Source organism: Crinia signifera, chromosome 4, assembly GCF_055691185.1.
Source record: "Crinia signifera chromosome 4, ASM5569118v1, whole genome shotgun sequence".
Taxonomy (NCBI): Eukaryota; Metazoa; Chordata; class Amphibia; order Anura; family Myobatrachidae; genus Crinia; species Crinia signifera.
The window spans coordinates 42,308,805-42,330,722 of NC_139220.1; the positions used below are offsets into that span (position 1 = coordinate 42,308,805).

The window sequence follows — 21,918 nt, forward strand, 5'->3', positions numbered from 1 at the left end:
CTGTGAACACACCATGTAAACATTCACAGTGCAGGGTGGACAAAGTATGAGAACCCCTAGGATAATTACTTCTCCAAGAGCTAATTGAAGTCAGGAGTCAGTCAACCTGGAGTCCAATAAATTAGATGAGATTGGAGGTGCTGTTTAAAGCTGCCCTATTAAAAACACACACCAGTTTTGAGTTTGTTATTCTCAAGAAGCATTGCCTGATGTGAACCAAGCCTCACACAAAAGAGCTCTCAGAAGACTTACGGTTAAGAATTGTTGACTTGGATAAAGCTGGAAAGGATTACAAAATTATCTCTAAAAGCCTTGATGTTCATCAGTCCACGGTAAGACACATTGCCTATAAATGGAGTAAATTCAGCACTGTTGCTACTCTCCCCAGGAGTTGCTTTCTTGTAAAGATGATTGCAAGAGCACAGGGCAGAATGCTCAATGACATGAAGAAGTATCCTAGAGTATCAGCTAAAGACTTACAGAAATCTCTGGCACATGCTAACATCTCTGTTGACGAATCTACGATACATAAAACACTAAACAAGAATGTAGTTCATGGGAGACACTGCAGAGGAAGCCACTGCTGTCCACAAAAAAACATTGCTGCAAGTTTGAGGTTTGCATAAGAGCACCTGGATATTCCACAGGACTACTGGCAAAATATTCTGTGGACAGATGAAACCAAAGTTGAGATGTTTGGAAGGAACACACAACACTATGTGTGGAGAAAAAAAGGCACAGCACACAAAATCAAAAAACCTTATCCCAACTGTGAAGTATGTGGAGGGGTCATCATGGTTTGCAGCTGCTTTGATGCTTCAGGGCCTGGAAAGTTTGCTATTATCGGCGGAAAAATTAATTCTCAAGTTTATCAAGACATTTTGCAGGAGAACTAAAGGGCATCTGTCCACCAATAGAAGCTCGACAGAAGATGGGTGATGCAACAGGACAATGACCCAAAGCACAGAAGTAGATCAACAACAGAATTGCTTCCACAGAAGAAAATACGCCTTCTGGAGTGGCCCAGTCAGAGTCCTGACCTCGGCCTGATTGAGATGCTCTGGCATGACCTTAAGAGAGCGATTTACACCAGACACCCCAAGAATATTGCTGAACTGAAACAGCTTTGTAAAGTGGAATGATCCAAAATTCCTCCTAGCCATTGTGCAGGTCTGATATGCAACTATAGGAAACATTTTGTTTTAGTTATTGCTAACAAAGGAGGGTCAACTACGTTATTAACTCCAAGACTTCACATACTTTGTCCACCCTGCACTGTGAAAGATTACATGGTATATTCAATAAAAACATGAGAACATATAATTGTTTGTGTAGTATTAGTTTAAGCAGACCTGTTGGTCTAATGTTGTGACAGATGAAGATCAGAACACATTTTATGACCAATTTATGCAGAAATTCAGCTAATTCCAAAGGGTTCACATACTTTGTCTTGCAACTGTAAGATAAACTTGTCAAGAGTGCTGAACTACAGTAAAGGGTTTTTCGACTGGATTTTTCTGTGAATACTTAACATGGGCAGTATGGACGGTGTAATGGTTAGCATTACTGCCTCACAGTGCTGACGTCATGGGTTACATTTTCACCATGACTCTAACTCTGTGGAGTTTGTATATTCTCCCCTTGCTTGTGTGGGTTTCCTCTGGGCACTCCGGTTTCCTCCCACAAACCAAAAATATACTGGTAGGTTAATTGGCTCCCAACAAATTAACCCTGTGCGTGTACATGTGGTAGGGAATATAGATTGTAAGCTCCACTGGGGCAGGGACTGATGTGAATGTTCAAATATTCTCTGTAAAGCGCCACAGAATATGTATGCGCTATATAAGAAACTGTTAATAAATAAATAAATTCATAGGAATCACCCCCCATCCCAATATCCTTGCAGTGTTTTCTCTTCTCCTGTGCCCTGTGGTCCAGTGTAGTGGACCACAAGGGGAGTTTATAGAGAGAATACAGTTATCTAGGACATACTAAGATGAGATACTGAAGTTTAAGCACCACTGCTTTGCAAAAACTGCAGAACTCTTTGGGGTTTCCTTAGTAATACTCTGAAAAAGTGATATTTCAGCTCTATTACCTTCTCTATTCCTGATATTGGACAATTCATATAAAAGGGGTTATCCCATTAGCCTCAGTCATTTTCTTGCAATTGTTTTCGTATGGTCATTTTAAAGCTATTCAATTATAGTCTGTTTTTTTTTTTCATGTGCCAGAGACTGATGTGTTTTTACGGGTTTGGTATGATTTATCTACAATCAAAATCCCGACGGTCAAAATACCGACAAGGTCAAAATACCGACATGGTCAAAATACCTACATCTAAAATATAGACAGGTCAAAAATTAGACAAGTTTTTCATATTTTTTGGGGGTCTGTATGTTGACATAGGTCGACATGAACCCCGTGCTTCGGGCACGGTGCCTCGTTGCGCTTGTTGACCGTCGGTCAATTGCTGTCGGTATTTTGACCATCCAGATTTTGATTGTACACTATTATATTCCCCCTCCATGTCCACTGGGATGGTAAAGTATGTACAAGTCGGTTTCAATGGAAAACATTTTTTTTGGTATTTTGACCGACGGTCAATGGTTGTCGGTATTTTGACCGTTGGGATTTTGATTGAAGGTAAATTGACTGCATCCCGATTTTACAGCTGTGAACACTGAAAGAAAGCTTACGTCTCAGGGATTTGGTTTCGCCTGCCTGAGGCAGCCAACGCCAAGTCCTGAATAGTGCTTGCATCGGGGATAATAGGATCGACCCGGGAAAGGCTGCAGCTAATTGGATACCGGCCATAGCAATTACTCACTCATTCATCATTCTTTTTTTTTATATACAGTATAACTGTCACTTCTTCAAACTTGTTTACAGTCAACAGAAAGTGTTTTATTATTAACACAATATTATTTCTTTCTTTAACAGTTTTTCATCATTTTACTGATCATTCTTCTGGCTGAGCTGATACTCCTGATCCTGTTCTTTGTGTATATGGACAGGGTAAGCTGATTTTTTATTTTTTTTAAGAGAAACAAAAGTTTGTGTATTTTATAAATCATAGGCCAATGTTAATGGTATTACCAATATTTTATTTATTAATACAGCTGATAATACATTATTTTGTAAATAATACCCATGAATATGTCTTTATTCATTTAGTGAAATCACAAAGACCATAGTCTGAGCTTTGATACCCTTTTCTGTCACTTACAGTAGGTGTAGTATAATGTCCAGTGTACTAGTAAATCAGGGTTGCCAACATTAATATGCTTCTCCCGGAGAGGAGAGTTTCAGCAACTGCTTGGGGGGGGGGTGATGTCACTAAGCCCCACCCCGTGATGTTAAACAGGTGGATTTGTGGATCTCCGTGGAGGGGGCGGGGCTAAAATGACGCGATTTTGCCATTTTAGCCTCGCCCCTTCCTCTGAGACCCGCGGATTGCGGCATTTAAATGCCGCAATCGGGGGCGCAGTGGGGGTCCCCACTGAATCCTGGAGGGTTGCCCCCTCGGGAGGGGGACCCGATTTTCGGTAGACTCCTGGCCATTCCGGGAGGGTAGGCAACCCTGTAGTAAATGTAACATAGTAACTTTGGGATTCAGGGGTAGATTTATTAAGGGACGATAAGGGGCATATGCGCTATCCCAATGCGCTAAAGCAGGGGATAGCGCTTCCCCTTATCTATGACACCCGCTGAGCGGGTGTCTTTCGTGCGGTGGTGCGGGGCAGGAGGCATAGCGCAACTACGAAATTTCGTGCTGCGCGCCTGCCTCCTGCCTAATTTATGAACGGTCAGCATCGCTGACCGTTCCGCCGCCTGCAGCTGTCGACTTCGACAGCTGCAGACGGCGATGCCCTAAGCCTACAGCAGGGACAGCGCTGTCCCTGCTGCTGGAGCTGAGCTGCGCTGGGGATCTCGCGTGAGTAGCGAGATCCCGTGCATGCGCAGTCCAGCCGGCCGGGGGAGAAGCAGACAGCTTGTCAGTGTTAACTGACACGCTGTCAGCTTGAGGGGACATCGCCGGAGGGGGGAGTTAACGCTCCCCTGCTTCGGCGGCAAGATCTTAGTTGATCTTGTCGGTGTCCCCTCCTGCTTCGCCTTGCTAATGTGCCGCTATAATAAATCTACCCCTTATTTACTAAGATGAGAGTTCTATTTCAGATGGAATGTTGCTATGGGCAACCAATCAGAATCTGTTTCTTATTTATTTGGCTTCTTCTAGAAGATAATAGACAGAATCTGATTGTTTGTCCATAGCAACATCCCATCTGAAATAGAATTGCCATCTTACTAAATAATCCCCTAAGAGTCTTACTAGACTACCTGAATCTGTGAACAGATATATAGTGGTCAGATAGCTCAGACTAGAGTATTCTAGTTCCATAAAAATGACCACTGGGCCCTGGCTCTGCCTAATGGGGGGATGGAAGGGGCGTAATTAGGTGGCAGAGAGAAATGAGTTCCCCCATCTCTCCAGGACCACTTTAGGCCCTGTCCCAAGTTTCTTCATCTTCCCCTTAATATTGGATGTTGCTATGGGCAATCAATCAGATTCTGGGCCAGATGCACTAAGCTTCAAAAGTGATAAAATGGAGAGTGATAAACAACTAACCAATCAGCTCCTGCCTGAAATTTTTCAAACACAGTCTGTGACATGGCAGGTAGGAGCTGATTGGCTGGCTGTTTATCACTATCCATTTTATCACTTTTGAAGCTTAGTGCATCTGGACCCTTATCTATTATCTTCTAAAAGGTGCTAAATAAGGGCCAGATATATCAAGCTTCAAAAGTGAAAAATGTGGAGAGTGATAAACAACCAGCCAATCAGCTACTACCTGTCATTTTTCCAACCCAGCCTATAACATGGCAGATAGGATCTGATTGGCTGGCTTTTTATCACTCTCTATGTTAACACTTTTTGAAGCTTGATACACCTGGCCCTTAATGAGAAGTACATTCTGATTGGTTGCCATTCCCATCAGGAATTGCCCTATAGCCAGTTAGTCACCAGCTAATATGTTTTCAGTAAAGAGTCCCTCAGACATCGGATCACAATTGCTTTTGCCGACAACTGAAACTGTCCAAAATATGCAAAGATTTACAATTATTTTTATTTCCATATAATGCAACTTTAAATCAGTCCTCTCCTCCCGTTGATAGAAGAGTGCGGGGACAAGCTAATTTTATCCTATACAGTCACAGATGTTTAATACCCGCAGATTGGACTCCAATACCGTAGTCATTAAAACATACATAGTTTTGTTCCTACTCATTTCAAACAAGTAGAAAATAATAAACAGCTGTCACTGGAATATGTTTTACTTAATTGTATTTTATAAAACGAGGACACTATTTCCTATGGTAATACTCTGTATTTTTCCAGTGCAATGTTTGCACATTAGCATTTTAAATAGCTATTGAGAGGATTAAACCAGCCTATAAAATATAAGCAATTCTACTTACAGTGTGTTGCTGTTAGATAGTTTGCAACCAGCCCGGACATCACTGATGAAACATTTCGGAAAGCTGATTAATGGCTGACTGCTCATGTCTAGCATTAGACAGTTTATCAAACCTGCAAAAGCCAATGTAGAAAAATGCATGACGGCGGAAATGTGTCTTCATCGAACATTAAACCCTTTCAACAGAAACCGCCATGCTGCCCGGATCGCTCTTCCATATTCACTCAATATTCAAGAGATTCAATCCTGTTGTTTATTTTTCCATAACCGCTTCACTGCTGAAGACAAGTGGGGCTCGTCTTCTACATAGCTTATAGCTACTGAGGATGATTCCCACAGCATAACAGCAGGTTTAGGGGTTTATTCAGACCTGGCGGCTAAGTTTCAAATTCCTGCAATCAGGTATACACCGCCTAGCCAGAGTGATATCCCGCCCTGTGCAAGGGTGTGATAAGCCAACCACTCACCATCGAAATAGTTTTTCCATTGTGTGCAGTCTGTGCCCAGGACTTACTCGGCGGCTGTGATAGAAACCGATCGGGGCTGGAGCTGACGTCACACAACTTTTCTGAAACCGCCTAGGCATGTTTGTGTTTTCCCTGACACTCTCAGAAAAGAGATGGTTACCACCCTAAACTCCAGCTTTCTGTCAATCAACTTGTGTATGGCCAGCAATAAAAAAAATTGCAATATTTTATAACAGGATGGACTTGTGCATGTGTACTTTGAACCATACGCATGCAAGGCCGCCAACAGGGGGGTGCCATGGATACAGCTGCCCCAGGCCCATAGTGGCATGGCGTGTATAGTTGGGAATGGGGGTCTACAGACTAAGTCTCCCACAGCTTATGTCAAATAAAAAAAGGGAGCCCGTCATTAAATGCGGTAGGATTTTTAGCTTAGAAAATTATAGTCATTCCCTTTTTTGGTTACCATATAACTCATACACCCATTAGGGGACTATGAGAAAAAAAAATGCATTTCAATTACAGATATTGTTTTTCGTTACGATACCTACTCATATAATTTTGCTTTTGCTATTTTGGAATAGTAGGATTTTTAAATCTCAATCAAATGATGTCCCTACCTGCTAGCCTATAAGCCCTCGTATTTTGTATCCGAAATATTCCAAAAAATGTGTTTTTTTAGAATATTTTGGATTTTTTTTGTCCTCCCCGTCCCTTCAGAATCTTCTCCATCGGTCCCAGGAGTGCATTGCGCGGGTGCGCCGGTGACATCACCGGCGCACTTGTAGACTCACACAATGCACCCCAGGGATCCTGGAGGCCGCCGTGGACACCAGGGGGACCAGGTAAGTATGTTCAAAAAATAAATTCCAAAAACCGGAAAAATCCCTTATCCGAAATGCTTGTGTTCCCAAGCATTTCGGATAAGGGATACTCAACCTCTAATTAAAATGAAAGAGCATAGTTTTGGTTGGCACTGCATTTGAGGCCATCATACCGTCTTCAAGGCCACCATCAATAATGTATGGTCCCCAGGAAATAAAGATAGTGAGAACTGCAGTTGGACAATATCGAAACATTTTGACATTTATATTAAAAACTAGAACCTCTGTCCGCTCCCTGTCTGGTTTACGCTGGCCCCCAAAAAGTGTCCTACTTACTCATATTATCAGACATTCAGGGTTAAATTTACTAAGATGGCAGCTCTATTGAAGATGGGATATTGCCCATAGAAACCAATCAGATTGTACTTATTTTTCATCCAGCACCTTCTAGAAGATAATAAATGCAGACAGAGCCATCTTCATCTAGCCCTTTAATAGGATGAAGTGAGCCAGTGTTGTCGGACTTAATCTTATGCTAATTCCCTACTGTATTGTTCTATGTATTGTATTGCAGCTGAGAACAATAGATAATAAGGCTTGGTGAGCCATGGCTATCCAGAGAAGGCTAGTTGAAGAAGGCTCCATCTGTAGAATCTGATTGGTTGCTATGGGCAAGATCCCATCTACAATATAACTCCCATTTTAGTAAATTTAACCCTTAAGCTGCCTCTGGGAAGCAGCCTCCAGGACGATGCGCTGCCCAATTCACTCAAGAAGTGAGCATCACTTGGTAGCCTAGCCCACTATCCCTGGAGTCTGGAAGAGGCACTCCAAATTCGGTAGTCTTCCAGACTTTCTGGGAGAATAGGTAAGTATATACAGATGGAGCACGTCTCATGCTTGCTGGTCCTGGCGATTCTATCGCCAATCGGCAGGACCCGCCATCAGACAGAAGGGGGCTTGCAACGCCCCATTCCATCTGAGCACACCACCGCCTCCCATCGCTTCCCCGCTGCTCCCCTGTCGGTGCCTGCAGCCCCCCACACCCCCTAACCCTGCCTGTCTCCCTTAAGCGGAGGGATTCTGCTCCCCATCAGCGCCTCTCCGCCAGCTCTCGCCACAGGAGGGGATCTGGTGCTGAATGAGAGGCGCTCCATCTATTTTTACCTGGTATTTAAAGAGCTGTAAACATCCAAATGTCATTTACAGTATATTACATTGGGAATAATCAAAACTTGTCATTTGTTTCTTTAAGAGCAAATCCATATGTGTCATTATCCTGATTAAGTGATCAATAGAATGTGTTTTTTTCTCCCCTGATGATGCCATTATACACCATATGTACATACATTTAATCTGGGTGATAGGTGAATGACAGATAATGGAACCGAGGGTTTGTGTAAGAAACAAAGCCACCACAATGACTCATTTTCATCATCTGTCATTATTTTTAAGATCTTTCTCAGGAAGAAACAAGTACGACTGACTACCACGCTTTTTCTTATCATTACCGGCTTTTCTACATTTGTGCAGAGATCCATTTGCATATCAAAGTAGAAGGCTGTTTATTGCGACGTCTTATTTGGAGAAGCAATTGCCACAGCGTCTAACAGGATTTGAGGGACTTAATGATGCCGTAGAAAGACTTCAAAGTTATTGCAGCAATTCTGAGTAAAACTAGAGTTTGTAATGACGGAAGAAGTAATGGGCCCCATTTAGACCAATTAAAACTCCATTAAACCTACAGGGATATCAAAGTTTAATGCTGCAAATACAGTTCACTATCTCATAGCACAAGGCACTGATTGGTATTATTTCAGGGGACTGGTGACAGTAATATAGGACTAACGAGTTCCGAGGAGTTCTGCTGCTAAAACTATCAGACAGGGAAACAATTGTTGTACCTGGACCAACCTGACATAAATGTGGGTGAAAATCTGGGATCCAGTGACCATCAAGCAGTATGGTCCAAAATAAAGAGAGAGACTGACTCATCGCACACAAAAACAAAGGTGTTAGATTTTAGGAAGGCTGATTTTGTAGAGATGGGAAACTCTGTAAGGGATTCTTTGGCAGAGTGTAGGAACTTGGAAGGAGTGCAGGATAAGTGGGAAAAATTAAAAAGTGCAATTCTAAAAGCAACAGAACTTTGTGTCAAAAGAGTTAGGAAAAACACAAGAAAAAGAAAGCCATTGTGGTTTGCAAAAGAAGTAGCAAGTATTGTGAAAGCAAAAAAGTTGGCCTTTAAGAAATTTAAGCAGACGCAGAAGAATGAGGACAAAGAGGTGTATCTTGTTAGACAGAAGGAGGCTAAGAAGGTAATCAGATGTGCAAAAGGACAGGCTGAAGAGCAAATGGCCCAGTCAGTGGGTAAAGGGGGGGGAAACTTTTTTTAGGTATATAAGTGAAAGGAGAAAAACAAAAAGTGGAATAATTAGACTGAAGACAGAGAGTGGAAGTTTTCTTGAGGGGGACAATGTAATAGCAGATAATATTAATAATTATTTCTGCTCAGTACAAAACAAAAATATTCAAAATTCTGTTGCGCAAATAAAAGTGCAGCTGATCTCCTCAACCAGTGTTATCAGAAACTGGCATACAACTATCATATATCACAAAAAATATTGGGGAGTGCAGCGCTCTACTGGGGATAAAATAAAAACAATTGGGGTATGGTGTTATATTACCAAACTGGAATCCTAGATAATGTCCGTTCCTTTGTAACTTCGTGTGGTTCACATGAAAAACACAAAAAAATATGCAAACATGTGTAGTAGTCCACAAATAAATACAGTTCCACAAATATCAAAGGGAATCTTGGAGCTAGATGAATATGGTGGTTTCCTCTATGTCCCTTGTGTGGTGGTAGACTGGGGGATTTCTCCTTTTATAGGGTCACCTCGTGCTGGGATCTATGAATCGCTTACACTTTTCTTACATTAAAAGGGTTCGCACCCCGTATATAACGGTTTCTTTATGCAATCAACGAATGATGCTTACTTATTGCTTACATATATCAAGGTGATGGAACTCTCATCAAGGTTTCTTTATGTAAAAAACATCTCCAAATCCGTATTGAATAAAAAACTTTATCTTCTTTTATTATAAAACACTAATAAAAAACCGGTGCCAGATGGACTCCAAAAACCAGTGAACACAACAGTGGCCAGATGGAAACCCGGGAAGCACACTCACGGTTATACTGGTATGGGGCGGCAGCTCGGTTATACACACAAACAGGAACTTCAGTGGTAGTGGCACCCCACCAACGCGTTTCGACTTGTGGGAAGTCTTTTTCAAGGTTTGTTGAAACGCGTTGGTGGGGTGCCACTACCACTGAAGTTCCTGTTTGTGTGTATAACCGAGCTGCCGCCCCATACCAGTATAACCGTGAGTGTGCTTCCCGGGTTTCCATCTGGCCACTGTTGTGTTCACTGGTTTTTGGAGTCCATCTGGCACCGGTTTTTTATTAGTGTTTTATAATAAAAGAAGATAAAGTTTTTTATTCAATACGGATTTGGAGATGTTTTTTACATAAAGAAACCTTGATGAGAGTTCCATCACCTTGATATATGTAAGCAATAAGTAAGCATCATTCGTTGATTGCATAAAGAAACCGTTATATACGGGGTGCGAACCCTTTTAATGTAAGAAAAGTGTAAGCGATTCATAGATCCCAGCACGAGGTGACCCTATAAAAGGAGAAATCCCCCAGTCTACCACCACACAAGGGACATAGAGGAAACCACCATATTCATCTAGCTCCAAGATTCCCTTTGATATTTGTGGAACTGTATTTATTTGTGGACTACTACACATGTTTGCATATTTTTTTGTGTTTTTCATGTGAACCACACGAAGTTACAAAGGAACGGACATTATCTAGGATTCCAGTTTGGTAATATAACACCATACCCCAATTGTTTTTATTTTATCCCCAGTAGAGCGCTGCACTCCCCAATATTTTTTGTGATATATTTCTGCTCAGTATTCACTGCTGAAAGAGAGGGGAAGGGGCCACAGTTAAGTTGCAAGTATAGTCAGAAAACTGAGGGAGAGATAAGTACATTTACAGAGGAGAAAGTCCTCACAGAACTCTCAAAACTGAAAGTGGATAAATCAATGGGGCCAGATGGGATACATCCAAGGATACTAAAAAAGCTTAAAGGGGAGCTGGTAAAACCAATAACAGAATTTTTCAACCAGTCACTAGCTACTGGAGTAATCCCAGAGGACTGGAAAACAGCAAATGTAGTCCCACTGCACAAAAGTGGAAGCAAGGAAGAGGTAAACAACTATCGACCAGTGAGCCTTACATCAGTAGTAGGGAAATTGATGGAAAAACTCTTAAAACAAAGAGTTGTAGAATATCTCAAAACCAGCAATTTACAGGATCCAAAACAGCATGGGTTTACTAGGGGAAGATCATGTCAACATGGGTGACTAAAGTAAAAGATCAAGGTGGGGCTGTAGATGTAGCTTATCTAGACTTTAGTAAAGCTTTTGACACTGTCCCACATCGCAGACTGTTAAATAAACTTGAAAGCTTGGGATTGGATTCTAAGATAGTTGAATGGATAAGATCGTGGTTGCAGAACAGAAAACAGAGAGTTGTAGTAAACGGAGTACAGTCAAAGGAGGGAAAGGTTACAAGTGGAGTACCCCAGGGATCTGTACTTGGACTGGTGCTTTTTAATATCTTTATTTATTGGTCATATTGCAAATGGAATTGAGGGTAAAATGTGCCTTTTTGCAGATGACACAAAGGTATGCAACAGATAAGACACACCAGGAGGGGTAAAACAAATGATTGAGGATCTAGGTAGATTAGAGGAATGGTCAAGAGCATGGCAACTACAGTTTAATGCCAAAAAATGCAAAATCATGCACTTGGGTCTCAGAAATCCAAAGAATAAATATAGTATAAATGGCACTATAATGGAAACTACTGAGGAAGAGAGGGATCTAGGTGTCACTATTTCAGGGGACGTAAAAGCAGGTAGGCAATGTAACAAAGCAATGAAGAAGGCAAGTCAGATGCTTGGTTGCATAGGGAGAGGTATCAGCAGTAGAAAGAAAGAAGTAATAATGCCACTGTATAGGTCATTGGTACGACCTCACCTAGAGTATTGTGTTCAGTTCTGGAGGCCATATCTCCAGAAGGATATAAATACATTAGAGACTGTACAAAGAAGGGCAACTAAAATGGTGCATGGCAGCTTTCCTGGCCACACTGCAGCTCAGCTACATAATTAAATTAAAGCCATGTGTACCACATGGCTTTCATTATACCCACGCAGGATTTGTAGAGGGGGGGACGACGACATTGGAGCAAGTGTGGAAGTCTCCTGGAACAGTAGAAGAACCTAGTACTCAACCAATAAATGTGCACATTAATGTTTATACACTGGATAGTCTATTAATAATGAACACTATAGCTGGTCTATGGTATAGGCTTTCTGAAACATATTTATCATAAAAAAAAACCATAAGTGATCATGAAAATTGTAAACATTTCATAATAAATAAATTGACAAATATAATAGAACCGGTAGGACCAGTAGCATTTTCTAAGCAGACGTTCTCCCACTTCATGGTTAGGCTCCTGTCTCTTCTTTCTGGCAGCTACTCTCTGGTTCAGTGCACTGATCTCCACACACACAGCAAACTTGTTAGAGGAAGCCGCTACCACTTGGCACATGCAGCAGTTCCACTCTGTCTCTTAAACTGCATGTTGCGGCATACCTAGTAATTGTATAATATATACTGTTACTATTGCCGTTATAATTTGAGCAGCTAGCCAAGGAAGGGAATTTCTGGGCAACTGGAAACACCCCTGCATTTGCCTATGATTCCCTACAACTTTTCTTCAGAAAACATTACAAAAATAAAATGCAAATATGAGAAAAGATGTTAACAACACCCTGATATCGGTTGAGAGCAATGCACAATTGGATTTTCCCGAGGAGCGTTTGGTGCACAGACCTTGCATTAAGCACGCTCCACTGCACATTAATTGAGAAAGACTCCTCTATCTGTGCTGCAGCTTAGAGCATTAGCGAGGGTGAAATGTAGCTAACACACAATTTTGGCTGAACCGCTGGCCTCTTTTAAACAACTAGTTATTTTAAAACCCATCCCGGAAAGTATGCTCGCAGTCACAGCTCATATATTAGTTCTTCAAAGGTCAGTCCCTGCGTCTCCTTTCCCCAAGTCTTATAAAGCCGGTCATATTTATGTGGATAGCAGATACAGCACAGTAATAGCCCTAGAAGGTCCTTTCTCTGTTGTTCTTACCATTAGCTGGGGAGCTCACTGAGCCACAATGACCTGCTTCTACAGTTCATACTCAGCCCAATAAATCTGGTCACTCCCCTCTGACCCCTCAATAAGTCACCGTTTGGCAGGTTTAATTTACTTCTATGGTCTAATCCTGTGTTATCGGGTGTACATGTGGGGAAGTGACTTATGGTTGGTTTCAGGGTATTTTATTTGCTGTACCATTAAAAATCCCCAATTTAAGGCCCTTGTAATGTTGCTGAAAAAGTGAAAAACAAACCATAAATTTAAGGATTCAGAATGGCCTGAGAGCTGCACTATGTGTGGCAGTAAATATACTAGCAGTTAGTTCACAATTCTCATCATAGAGAATGAAAGGCCGAGAATGGTAGAGCTGACCTTGGCACTGAGAAGTTTCACTCCGGAGGGTCAGAGACCCCGGCAAAGTTATGGGGCCTGCACACGGGGAGATGTTGCTGAACGATATGTGCAATGGTGATCGCTCAGCAAGATCGCTCAGTGCACACAGCACTGCACAGCAATATGCCAGCGATGTGTGCTGAGTGATCTGTCAGGGCCAGTGATCAGTGATCTAACTAGATTTATCCAGCATGCTGGATCTTATTCGCCGGACAATAGCGGCGTGCAGGGCTGTGCACCGCTAAGGGCTCTGCACATGGAGCGATGTAGGGGCATTTTTTAAGCAAAAACCATCAAATTAAGTCAGATGGCTTAGAAAATGCCCTGAAATTGCCCCGTGTTAGGCTCCATTACCCCCCTCCTCCTCCAGGTCCAATCACGGGATATAGATATATACAATTTTGTCAGTAAATGGTTGGAAAGTAAAAATCTGCATATGCATTTGTTTTAACCATTGCTAGGGCCAAACTTAAAAGAATGGCTAAGTTTGTGGTCTCTTATTTAAATTTTTTTTTTTACATATTTTGCTTTTTTGCCCCCTGTTAACGCTTTGGAGTTAGTTTATTTTTTCCAGGAGTATTGTACTTGCGGTAAGGATAGAGTTTAATCTCAGTTCGATTTTATTGTTACCATAACTGTGATCCAGGAAACAAACCCAGGTAACTTGCAGGGTTTTACCCGGTAAGGACCTGGGTGAGCTCTAGTGTAAACCCGATCTGGATAACATTTACTGCATGGGAGAGCCGAATTACAGCGCAAGCAGATTATACCATCTCCAAGCGGCAAAAGTGTACCTGTGTGCACCTGACCCAGTTTAGATGTGTGTGCCAAATCCCAAGTCAGAACTGAGGCTTAGGTATAAAAGGGTATAAAAGCAGTGACTGAGTAAAGACCACAACTCTGTTACAACCGCCATCTCCTCAGCAGTGGTTAATCTCAGATTTTACAGAGGCGGAGCTATTAGTAATCCGCTAAGGCAGGGGTTCCCAATCTTTTTCGAATCACGGCACCCTAGAGTAGCAGAATTTGTCCACGGCACCCCTAGGCCCCCAAAAATATATATAAAATTAAGTAGATTGTGTTTGTATGTTCTTCTTAGGTTCAGTTATGTGGTAAAAGGCATGATTTGCTTCTGATTGTACACATTTTATGATTGGCAGCCACCAGCCCTGGTTTTATCCATAAATAATTGATCATAAATAATTTGAATTGGTCCTGGATCACCAACCCGTGGCACCCCTGCAAGTGTCCCGAGGCACCCAGGGAGCCACGGCACACAGTTTGGGAACCACTGCGCTAAGGCATCATTGCCAGTGGTGAATATGCAGTGAGGCAAATGCCTAGGCACGGCGCTTGTTGTGGGGCTGCATTTGGACGTAACTACGATATATTTCCACTTTTCCATAGTGTACACCATCTTGAGTGAAGTGTGAATGGGTAGGACATGGGCAGACTGTAAGTTCTCATAGTATGTATGTATACATAATTAAAGATAAATTAAATGCCATACTGTTACTCATGGCTTGCTGTATTATAAAGTTATATTATATTACACTATCAACCGCCAAAAGGAGAGCTTATAATCAGTCAATGAAAGTAATAAAATTAGCAGGAGTGGCAACACAATTTGATTGTTTTAAAAATATGTACATTTTCTTAGCTTATGATTAATGACAAAAATGTTGTGTTAAATCCCTCTGGGAGGAACATAGTGAAAGAACGGAGAAAGTCCGACACACAAAGAGGCTGCATGCATCCACAGACTTAGGGGGGTATTCAATTCAGGATTCCGACTGTCGGAATCCCGGCCATTTTAGTTCCTATAACTCGTCAGCCGGAATACAATGTTCCGGCTGTTAAGTGTTGTAAACTCTGTGGATCGGCGAAAACGTCTGCGGATTGTCGAAAAACATCCATGAATTGGACAATCCACGGCCGTTTCCGACAAAACAGATCCGACTTGTTTTAAAGTTGGATCTATTTTGTAGGAAACTGTCTTCAATGCTGTCGGTAACAGCCGCTGGAAATATCGTCCGGGATTGAATACCGCCAAGGGGTAAATTAACTAAAGCTTCTAAAAATGAAAAAAGGTGATGTTGCCCATAGCAACCAATCAGATTCTGTCTATTATTTCTCTCTTCCATCCTACAAAATGGTAGACAGAATCTGATTGGTTGATATGGGCCACGTCACTTATTTTTATTTTTTTATTTTTTTGGAAGCTGTAGTAAAGTTACTTCTAAGAACCAGTAAGCCAACAGTTTCCTCCTGATTAGGGTGCTACAGGTGAGCGTTGGAGGTCCCACTTGTAGGCTGTCACCCGCAGCCAGTCCGGAATTTTTTATGGTTTGTTCCTCTTTATGGAATGATTTAAAAAAAAAAAAAAACTATGTTAGTTCTCTGGGATTAAAATGAATAAACAATGAATTTTCCATGTTTTCATTTCCCGGTTTATTTATTTTTTCTCCCTCTTAGGTCAACGAGAATGCAAAGCAGGATCTGAAAGACGGTTTATTGCTTTACAATACAGAAAATAATGTTGGACTCAAGAACGCTTGGAACATTATTCAGGCAGAAGTAGGTTTCTTTATTTCCCTATGTATATTGTATATTGTATATTGCACCGCCAAGTGTAATTTAAAAGCACAATATGTAGATTAAAAATAAGATTTGTTTGCGGTTCTACCTGAAACACTGAGGGACGCCTGGTGTTAAAGTAACAGCGATATGAGAAATACAAATTTACATATATCTATATTGTACGTTTTCTGTTAAATTATGCAAATAATATGTAGTCATTCTTCAAAGAATTCTAAAAGAGAAATTGGGCCTGATTCAGACCAGCTCGCTAGGCTGCATATGTTCGGGGGTGGCCGAAAAGGGGGCGGGCGCTGACATCATGTGATGTGACCCGCCTGCATTCCCAGGGGAACACCCACGCTTTTAATGGGGACGCCCATAATACGCTGAGCGTGCCCCAGCTCCCTGCGAACACCTCGGCGAGTGTGATACGCACAGGGGGTATGCACATATTCGCCCATGTGCAAACCCGCACAATTGGAAACAGGACTGAATTCGGCCCGACCGATTGAACCTGAATCATGCCCATTATACTGACAAATTATTACCTTTGTACCTTTTGTATAAGGTAAAACTGGACAATAACAATTTCATAGTCATTTTGTCACTGTTCTATAACATCCTACCGGTTGCAGAGCCATATACCCCGACTAGTAGCCATATGGCACGGCCTTCTGGGGTAAAGCGTACAGATGTTTCTAAGCAAAGTCAGTGATGCACAATTGTTCAATAGGGAATTAATAATGGCGCCGTGAATATATTTTATGGAAGTTCTATCTGTATTTCATAGATGCACTGCTGCGGGGTGACAGATTACACTGATTGGTATCCAGTGCTAGGAGAGAACACTGTTCCTGATCGGTGCTGTATGGAGAATTCCCAGGACTGTGGCCACAATTCCACGGGCTTAGTATGGAGAACAGTGAGTATGACTTGTGTGTACATCACAGCTGTGTGCCTGGGCAGTATTTCTTAGCTTATACCCATTAGCATAGAGCACAGGTTCTCAAAGTCGGTCCTCAGGACCCCGCACAGTGCATGTTTTGCAGGTCTCCTCATAGAATCAAGTGACATAATTGGCTCCACCTGTTGATCTATTAAAATGTATCAGTCAGTAATGAGTGCGCCTGCCGGGTGACCTGGAAAACGTGAACTGTGTGGGGTCCTGAGGACCGAGTTTGAGAACCACTGGCATCCATGAGGAATGCTGCAACTATAGTAAGAAATGAGAGTCTTAAATGTTGAGAATGTAAAAGACTCAGTTGGTGCAGTGTCAGTAATAAGCATTCGCCGGTGTGTGTGCCATGCATAGCAAGGCAAATGCTGTACAATATGGAAATACTTAGCTTTCATGATTAATATCCATTGTCCAAGATATTATATAGACCCAGTGACCAGCACTCTGTCTAGTATTTACTATTCCATGCCCAGCGTAACCGTTTCATTCACAACCACAATTACATCCAGCCCTTTTGCTCCATGGGAGGTTTCTGTCCTCGCTCAGCTCACCATAGGACACCTGCAATATGGCTTGGCAGGTGTAAAGTCCAGGTCACACTCACCATCTAAAGCTGTGGGGACAACATAATGGCCCCATTGCCAGCACAGCTTCTTACCACTTCCTCCATATAAGACACATTATGCACTGAAGTTAATACAGTGCAAATGATTTTCTAGAATTAAAAAAAATCCAGTGCAACTTGACCACTCTTTCTGCTTTCACATCGCAAAATGAAGGTTTGCACCTGGACTTTGAAAAGGGTTAGTCCAGTTGCGAACCTATATTTTGGGATGTTCACATCCCCACAGCGAACTGGCAGTAATGCTCGCTGACATAATCGGGTGCGTGACAGGGAGTTGGCGCGTCATCGGGGGCAGTGGAGGAGGCTCCTCCATAGAGTGAACGGGAAACGGGTCGCTCACACCGCAAAGCAACACGGCAACAACCCGGTAAGAACGCTGCTTTCTTACCGGTTCAAATTGCCGTGTTGCTACCCGTTTTAGGGACACGGTAACCCCTTTCACATTGCACTAATTACCGGGTCAAAACGGCTTGTACCCGGTAATTAGTTGCGATGTGAAAGGGGTATCAATCTATTACAAGCAGGGCCTCATGGGCTGCAGCTGAAAATGTACAAGGGCCTATTATGAGAAGTAGAGGAGGTGAGGCCAGTACCACATAGGCATGTAGAGCCCTTACTCTATAAGCCCCAATGACTCCCTACATATATAAAAGTACGCCATCTCAGCGAGGCGGAAAGACATGGCACGCCTGCCAGATACATAATGCTGGCTACTGGCACCATCTGTATGACCAACCATGTTCCCAGCTGGTGATCATCATGCTGTTCTGATGATGGGACAATTTTTATGTGGAGGCCTGGAGCTGCCGCTTTATCTCCCCCACCGTATTTTATTTAATAGAACACTACTGAAAGTTTTATTTTTGGGTGGATTTATCTTTAACTTTGTCTCATCAGAGTTTAAAAACGTGTTAACTGTAAAATATACAGTAGTAACAATCTCAAACACCTATAGAAACAGTTACCTTTTTTTCCAAAATCACCTTTCAGGTGAGACCATTGTTTGAGCAATTTTTGAAATATCTGCTAACGGACTAGGACAAAAAAGAAACGTATTTTCCCGCCAGAAACAAATTGTGGGGAGATACAGTTCTCAGAGATGCGGACATCAACATATTTTGCAGTAGTCAAACATCACTTACTTTCTGGCTCATTTCTAAGGGAAGCGAGGGAAAGTTAATGATGCTTGGTGTAGAATTGAATCACCCCCTATGCCTGTTAATAATTGACTCTGCTTTTTTTCCTTAGGGATGTTATGAGAAAGTGAAAATGTGGTTTGATGACAATAAGCATGTTCTTGGAACAATTGGGATGTGTATACTCATAATGCAGGTATGCAACAGTTGCTGGGGTTTATATCTTGCACTGGTGATTGCTGGTTATGTCTTGGAGGGGAATGGATTTATCTGTGGGAGTACTGTGAAAAGTTCCTTAAAATGTAATTTCTATTTAATTGAACAGCTGAACATGGCTTCCCTAATACTGTTGATCGTTTTATTGAATATACCTCTAGAACTCTAAGTAAAATAAAACCTCCCCGTACTAGAACAATGGTATCTCCCATGTATTCCTGCTCGAATAATCTCCTCAAAACTTAGTACGGTTTTTAGTTACTCTCTTTGTATTTTTGTCTTATTGGTGCTATGAACAAGCGAGCTGGTGCCCCCCTTAATAATTTAGTACCCAACTTCAAGAAAAGTTTTCCGCTACAGTCAGTTGCAGAAAGTTTCTACCTTCCAGAGACATATTATGCTGTCATTTTCTGAAATAGGTTACCTGCCTCTTCACAGAAATGTATTGTTCTCTGAAGTATAACTGCTCTTAAGGTCCTTTACGCCAATTCCAAAGTAAGCCCAGTAACGATTACCGACACCCTTTACAGACTAAGAATAAACCTCAGAAACCCAAAACTCTTGTGTGAGATACAGAAGTATATTGTGCTCAAGCAAACAAAGGATTTCCTATCCAACTGGTAAAATAATTCCCAACATTGAACCTAAACATGAAAAGGAACTGGCTGCATTTTGCAACCAAACGTTTGGATGTTCAGCCAGTTTAATTTCAATATATTTCACAGATATTTATATGGGGGTATATGCCATTAATGTTCGCTCAATTGCATTTACAACACCTCTAAGTGTAATATTGTGGCTTAACTTTGTTTTAAATCGACCTCAGTGGAGCAAGAATGAGTTTGAATTTGCCTAAAGGAGATGACTTTTTGTTTATCGTTTTATAAGCTCAGTTAAGTTTTATTTAAACCCAAATACCTTTGGTGTGAGGTGTATATGAGGCATGAGATGATCTGCAGTGTGTCTGCCGCGGGACAAGAGGTAATATATGCCTCGTTTAACCTTTGCAATGATGAACATTTCCACAGATATATTTTCTAAAGATAGAACAGTGCATTCTCCGAAGACATTATATTGCCTTTCTGCGGTGACATGCGGTCTCCGCTATGGTTAAGGCATTTCCTGTGCGCGTAATGAGGGAAGCTCACGTTTCATAACCTAGAAGGCCCATTGGTGCTGTCAGACAAAAAGGACACACCGTGTTTTAAAGGTTAATTTAATTCAGAAAGTTGCTACATTTTTACAGAAGATAATTAGGATTGGGATGTGTGGTTTCTCTGCTGTCACTGGTTTTTATGCCAGTATGCAATTACCCAGGCTCCTCCTCAACCTGATGCATGATGCTAATTCAAGAAGAGGCGTATTGTGAATGTACACTGGACGTACCACTAAATCCTGCCGATTTAGAGACATATGCTGGCCACACATCAGACCAACTTTCCTCCAACCATCCAACTACTGTAGTTGCTTGGATGGAACAAAAATCTGGTACTGGAAGGAGAATCAGAAATGTGCTCACAAACCCAGGAAAATGGACAAAAACATTCAAATTGTTTAAATCAAACAGGTTCAACTACAGTACATTGTCTGAGCGACAGTTTTTGTCCTTTTCCAGATTTTGGGAGTAAATTTCTAAAGTAAATATTACATTTGCTCCCCTCCAGTACCATATTTTTATTCCATCCAAGCAACTAGTTGGTTGGTTGAAGGAAAGTTGGTCTGATGTGTGGCCAGCATTACTCTATTTAAGGGCCACGTGCTGCCTACCCGAGAGGGACAGCTATGTCCGTTGGTAGTACAGTTCAGAGGAACCTGACAATTACCGCTCTGGGGAATGGGTGTCAAATGCAGTGAACTGGTGCTGTCGCCTTTTGGTGCTTGTCACATCTACCTTATTATTTACAGGTACCCGTGAGAGGTATTAGTGGATGAGTCTATTGCCCTATTATTCCTGTTAGTGATAGCCAACCCAAGGAAGCTATTGAACAGTGGCCATGGCAGGTTGCTTTACAATTGTATGTAGCCATAGTTTTGAAGCTATTCGATAGTTTAACCATCAATGGTTGACTAGTTTGAATGTGTGGTGGACAGCTGCCTTAGGAAAGAAGCATCCTGTGGTTGGCAGCTATAGCAATCTCAGCAACAGATGGAACATGAATTTCCATCAGATCAAGAACATCGATGGTGACCAACCGTCGTTTTCTGATGGCCATTCCCAATTCCTGTTGGCGTCTGAGTAACCCTAGGGCACAGGTTCTCAAAGTCGGTCCTCAGGATCCTACACAGTGCTTGTTTTGAAGGTCTTCTCACAGAATCACATGTTAAATAATTAGTTCCACCTGTGGATCTTTTAAAACATGTCAGTGAGTAATGAATGCACCTGTGCATCTGCCGGGTGACCTGGTGGAAAACGGGAACAGTGTGGGGTCCTGAGGACTGAGTTTGAGAACCCCTGCCCTAGGGTATAAAAGTGGTAATAAGGAAGGAGGCCTATTCCTTATTGCTTTGGTTACTGCTCTTATCTCTGTACACTAATCGTATCCATCGGCAACACAAATAAATTGTTGTCTTGAATGAATACAGAGCAAAAAGCAGCAAAAGTAATATGTTAGTAAACATGTGCAAGTCAGTACATTTAACAAATCTTAAGGTTGAAAATGAAGCTGAGTTTCAGGTCGAAAACAGTGTTTTAGGAGTAAAGTACAGGGATGATAATATTTTTGCTGTATTTTTATTACAATTTACAGTGCAGATATTTTCTGCATTTTATAGGATAGGTTTTCAGGTACTTACTAATTATCTACAGACTCAACAGTATTTCATCCTGACAGTGCTTGCTGTATAACTACACACTTGTTCAAGTGTGCTGTCAGCATTCCCAGCAATCAACATTTATGGGCAGGAAATTATCCTAATCCCCCTGGCAATCTAAA

At 41.8% G+C, this 21,918-nt stretch overlaps 1 protein-coding gene across 3 annotated transcripts in view; it reads left to right on the plus strand.

Annotated features, from left to right (window-relative positions):
- TSPAN9 (tetraspanin 9) overlaps positions 1-21,918 on the plus strand; it is a 378,125-nt gene that overhangs the window by 346,101 nt on the left and 10,106 nt on the right. For all 3 annotated transcript variants that reach the window (XM_083181644.1, XM_083181645.1, XM_083181642.1), the window contains 4 exons: positions 2,944-3,018; positions 15,946-16,047; positions 16,841-16,972; positions 18,882-18,965. In XM_083181644.1, coding sequence (XP_083037770.1) covers positions 2,944-3,018; positions 15,946-16,047; positions 16,841-16,972; positions 18,882-18,965 — 393 coding nt within the window. The remainder of the gene's footprint in view (positions 1-2,943; positions 3,019-15,945; positions 16,048-16,840; positions 16,973-18,881; positions 18,966-21,918) is intronic.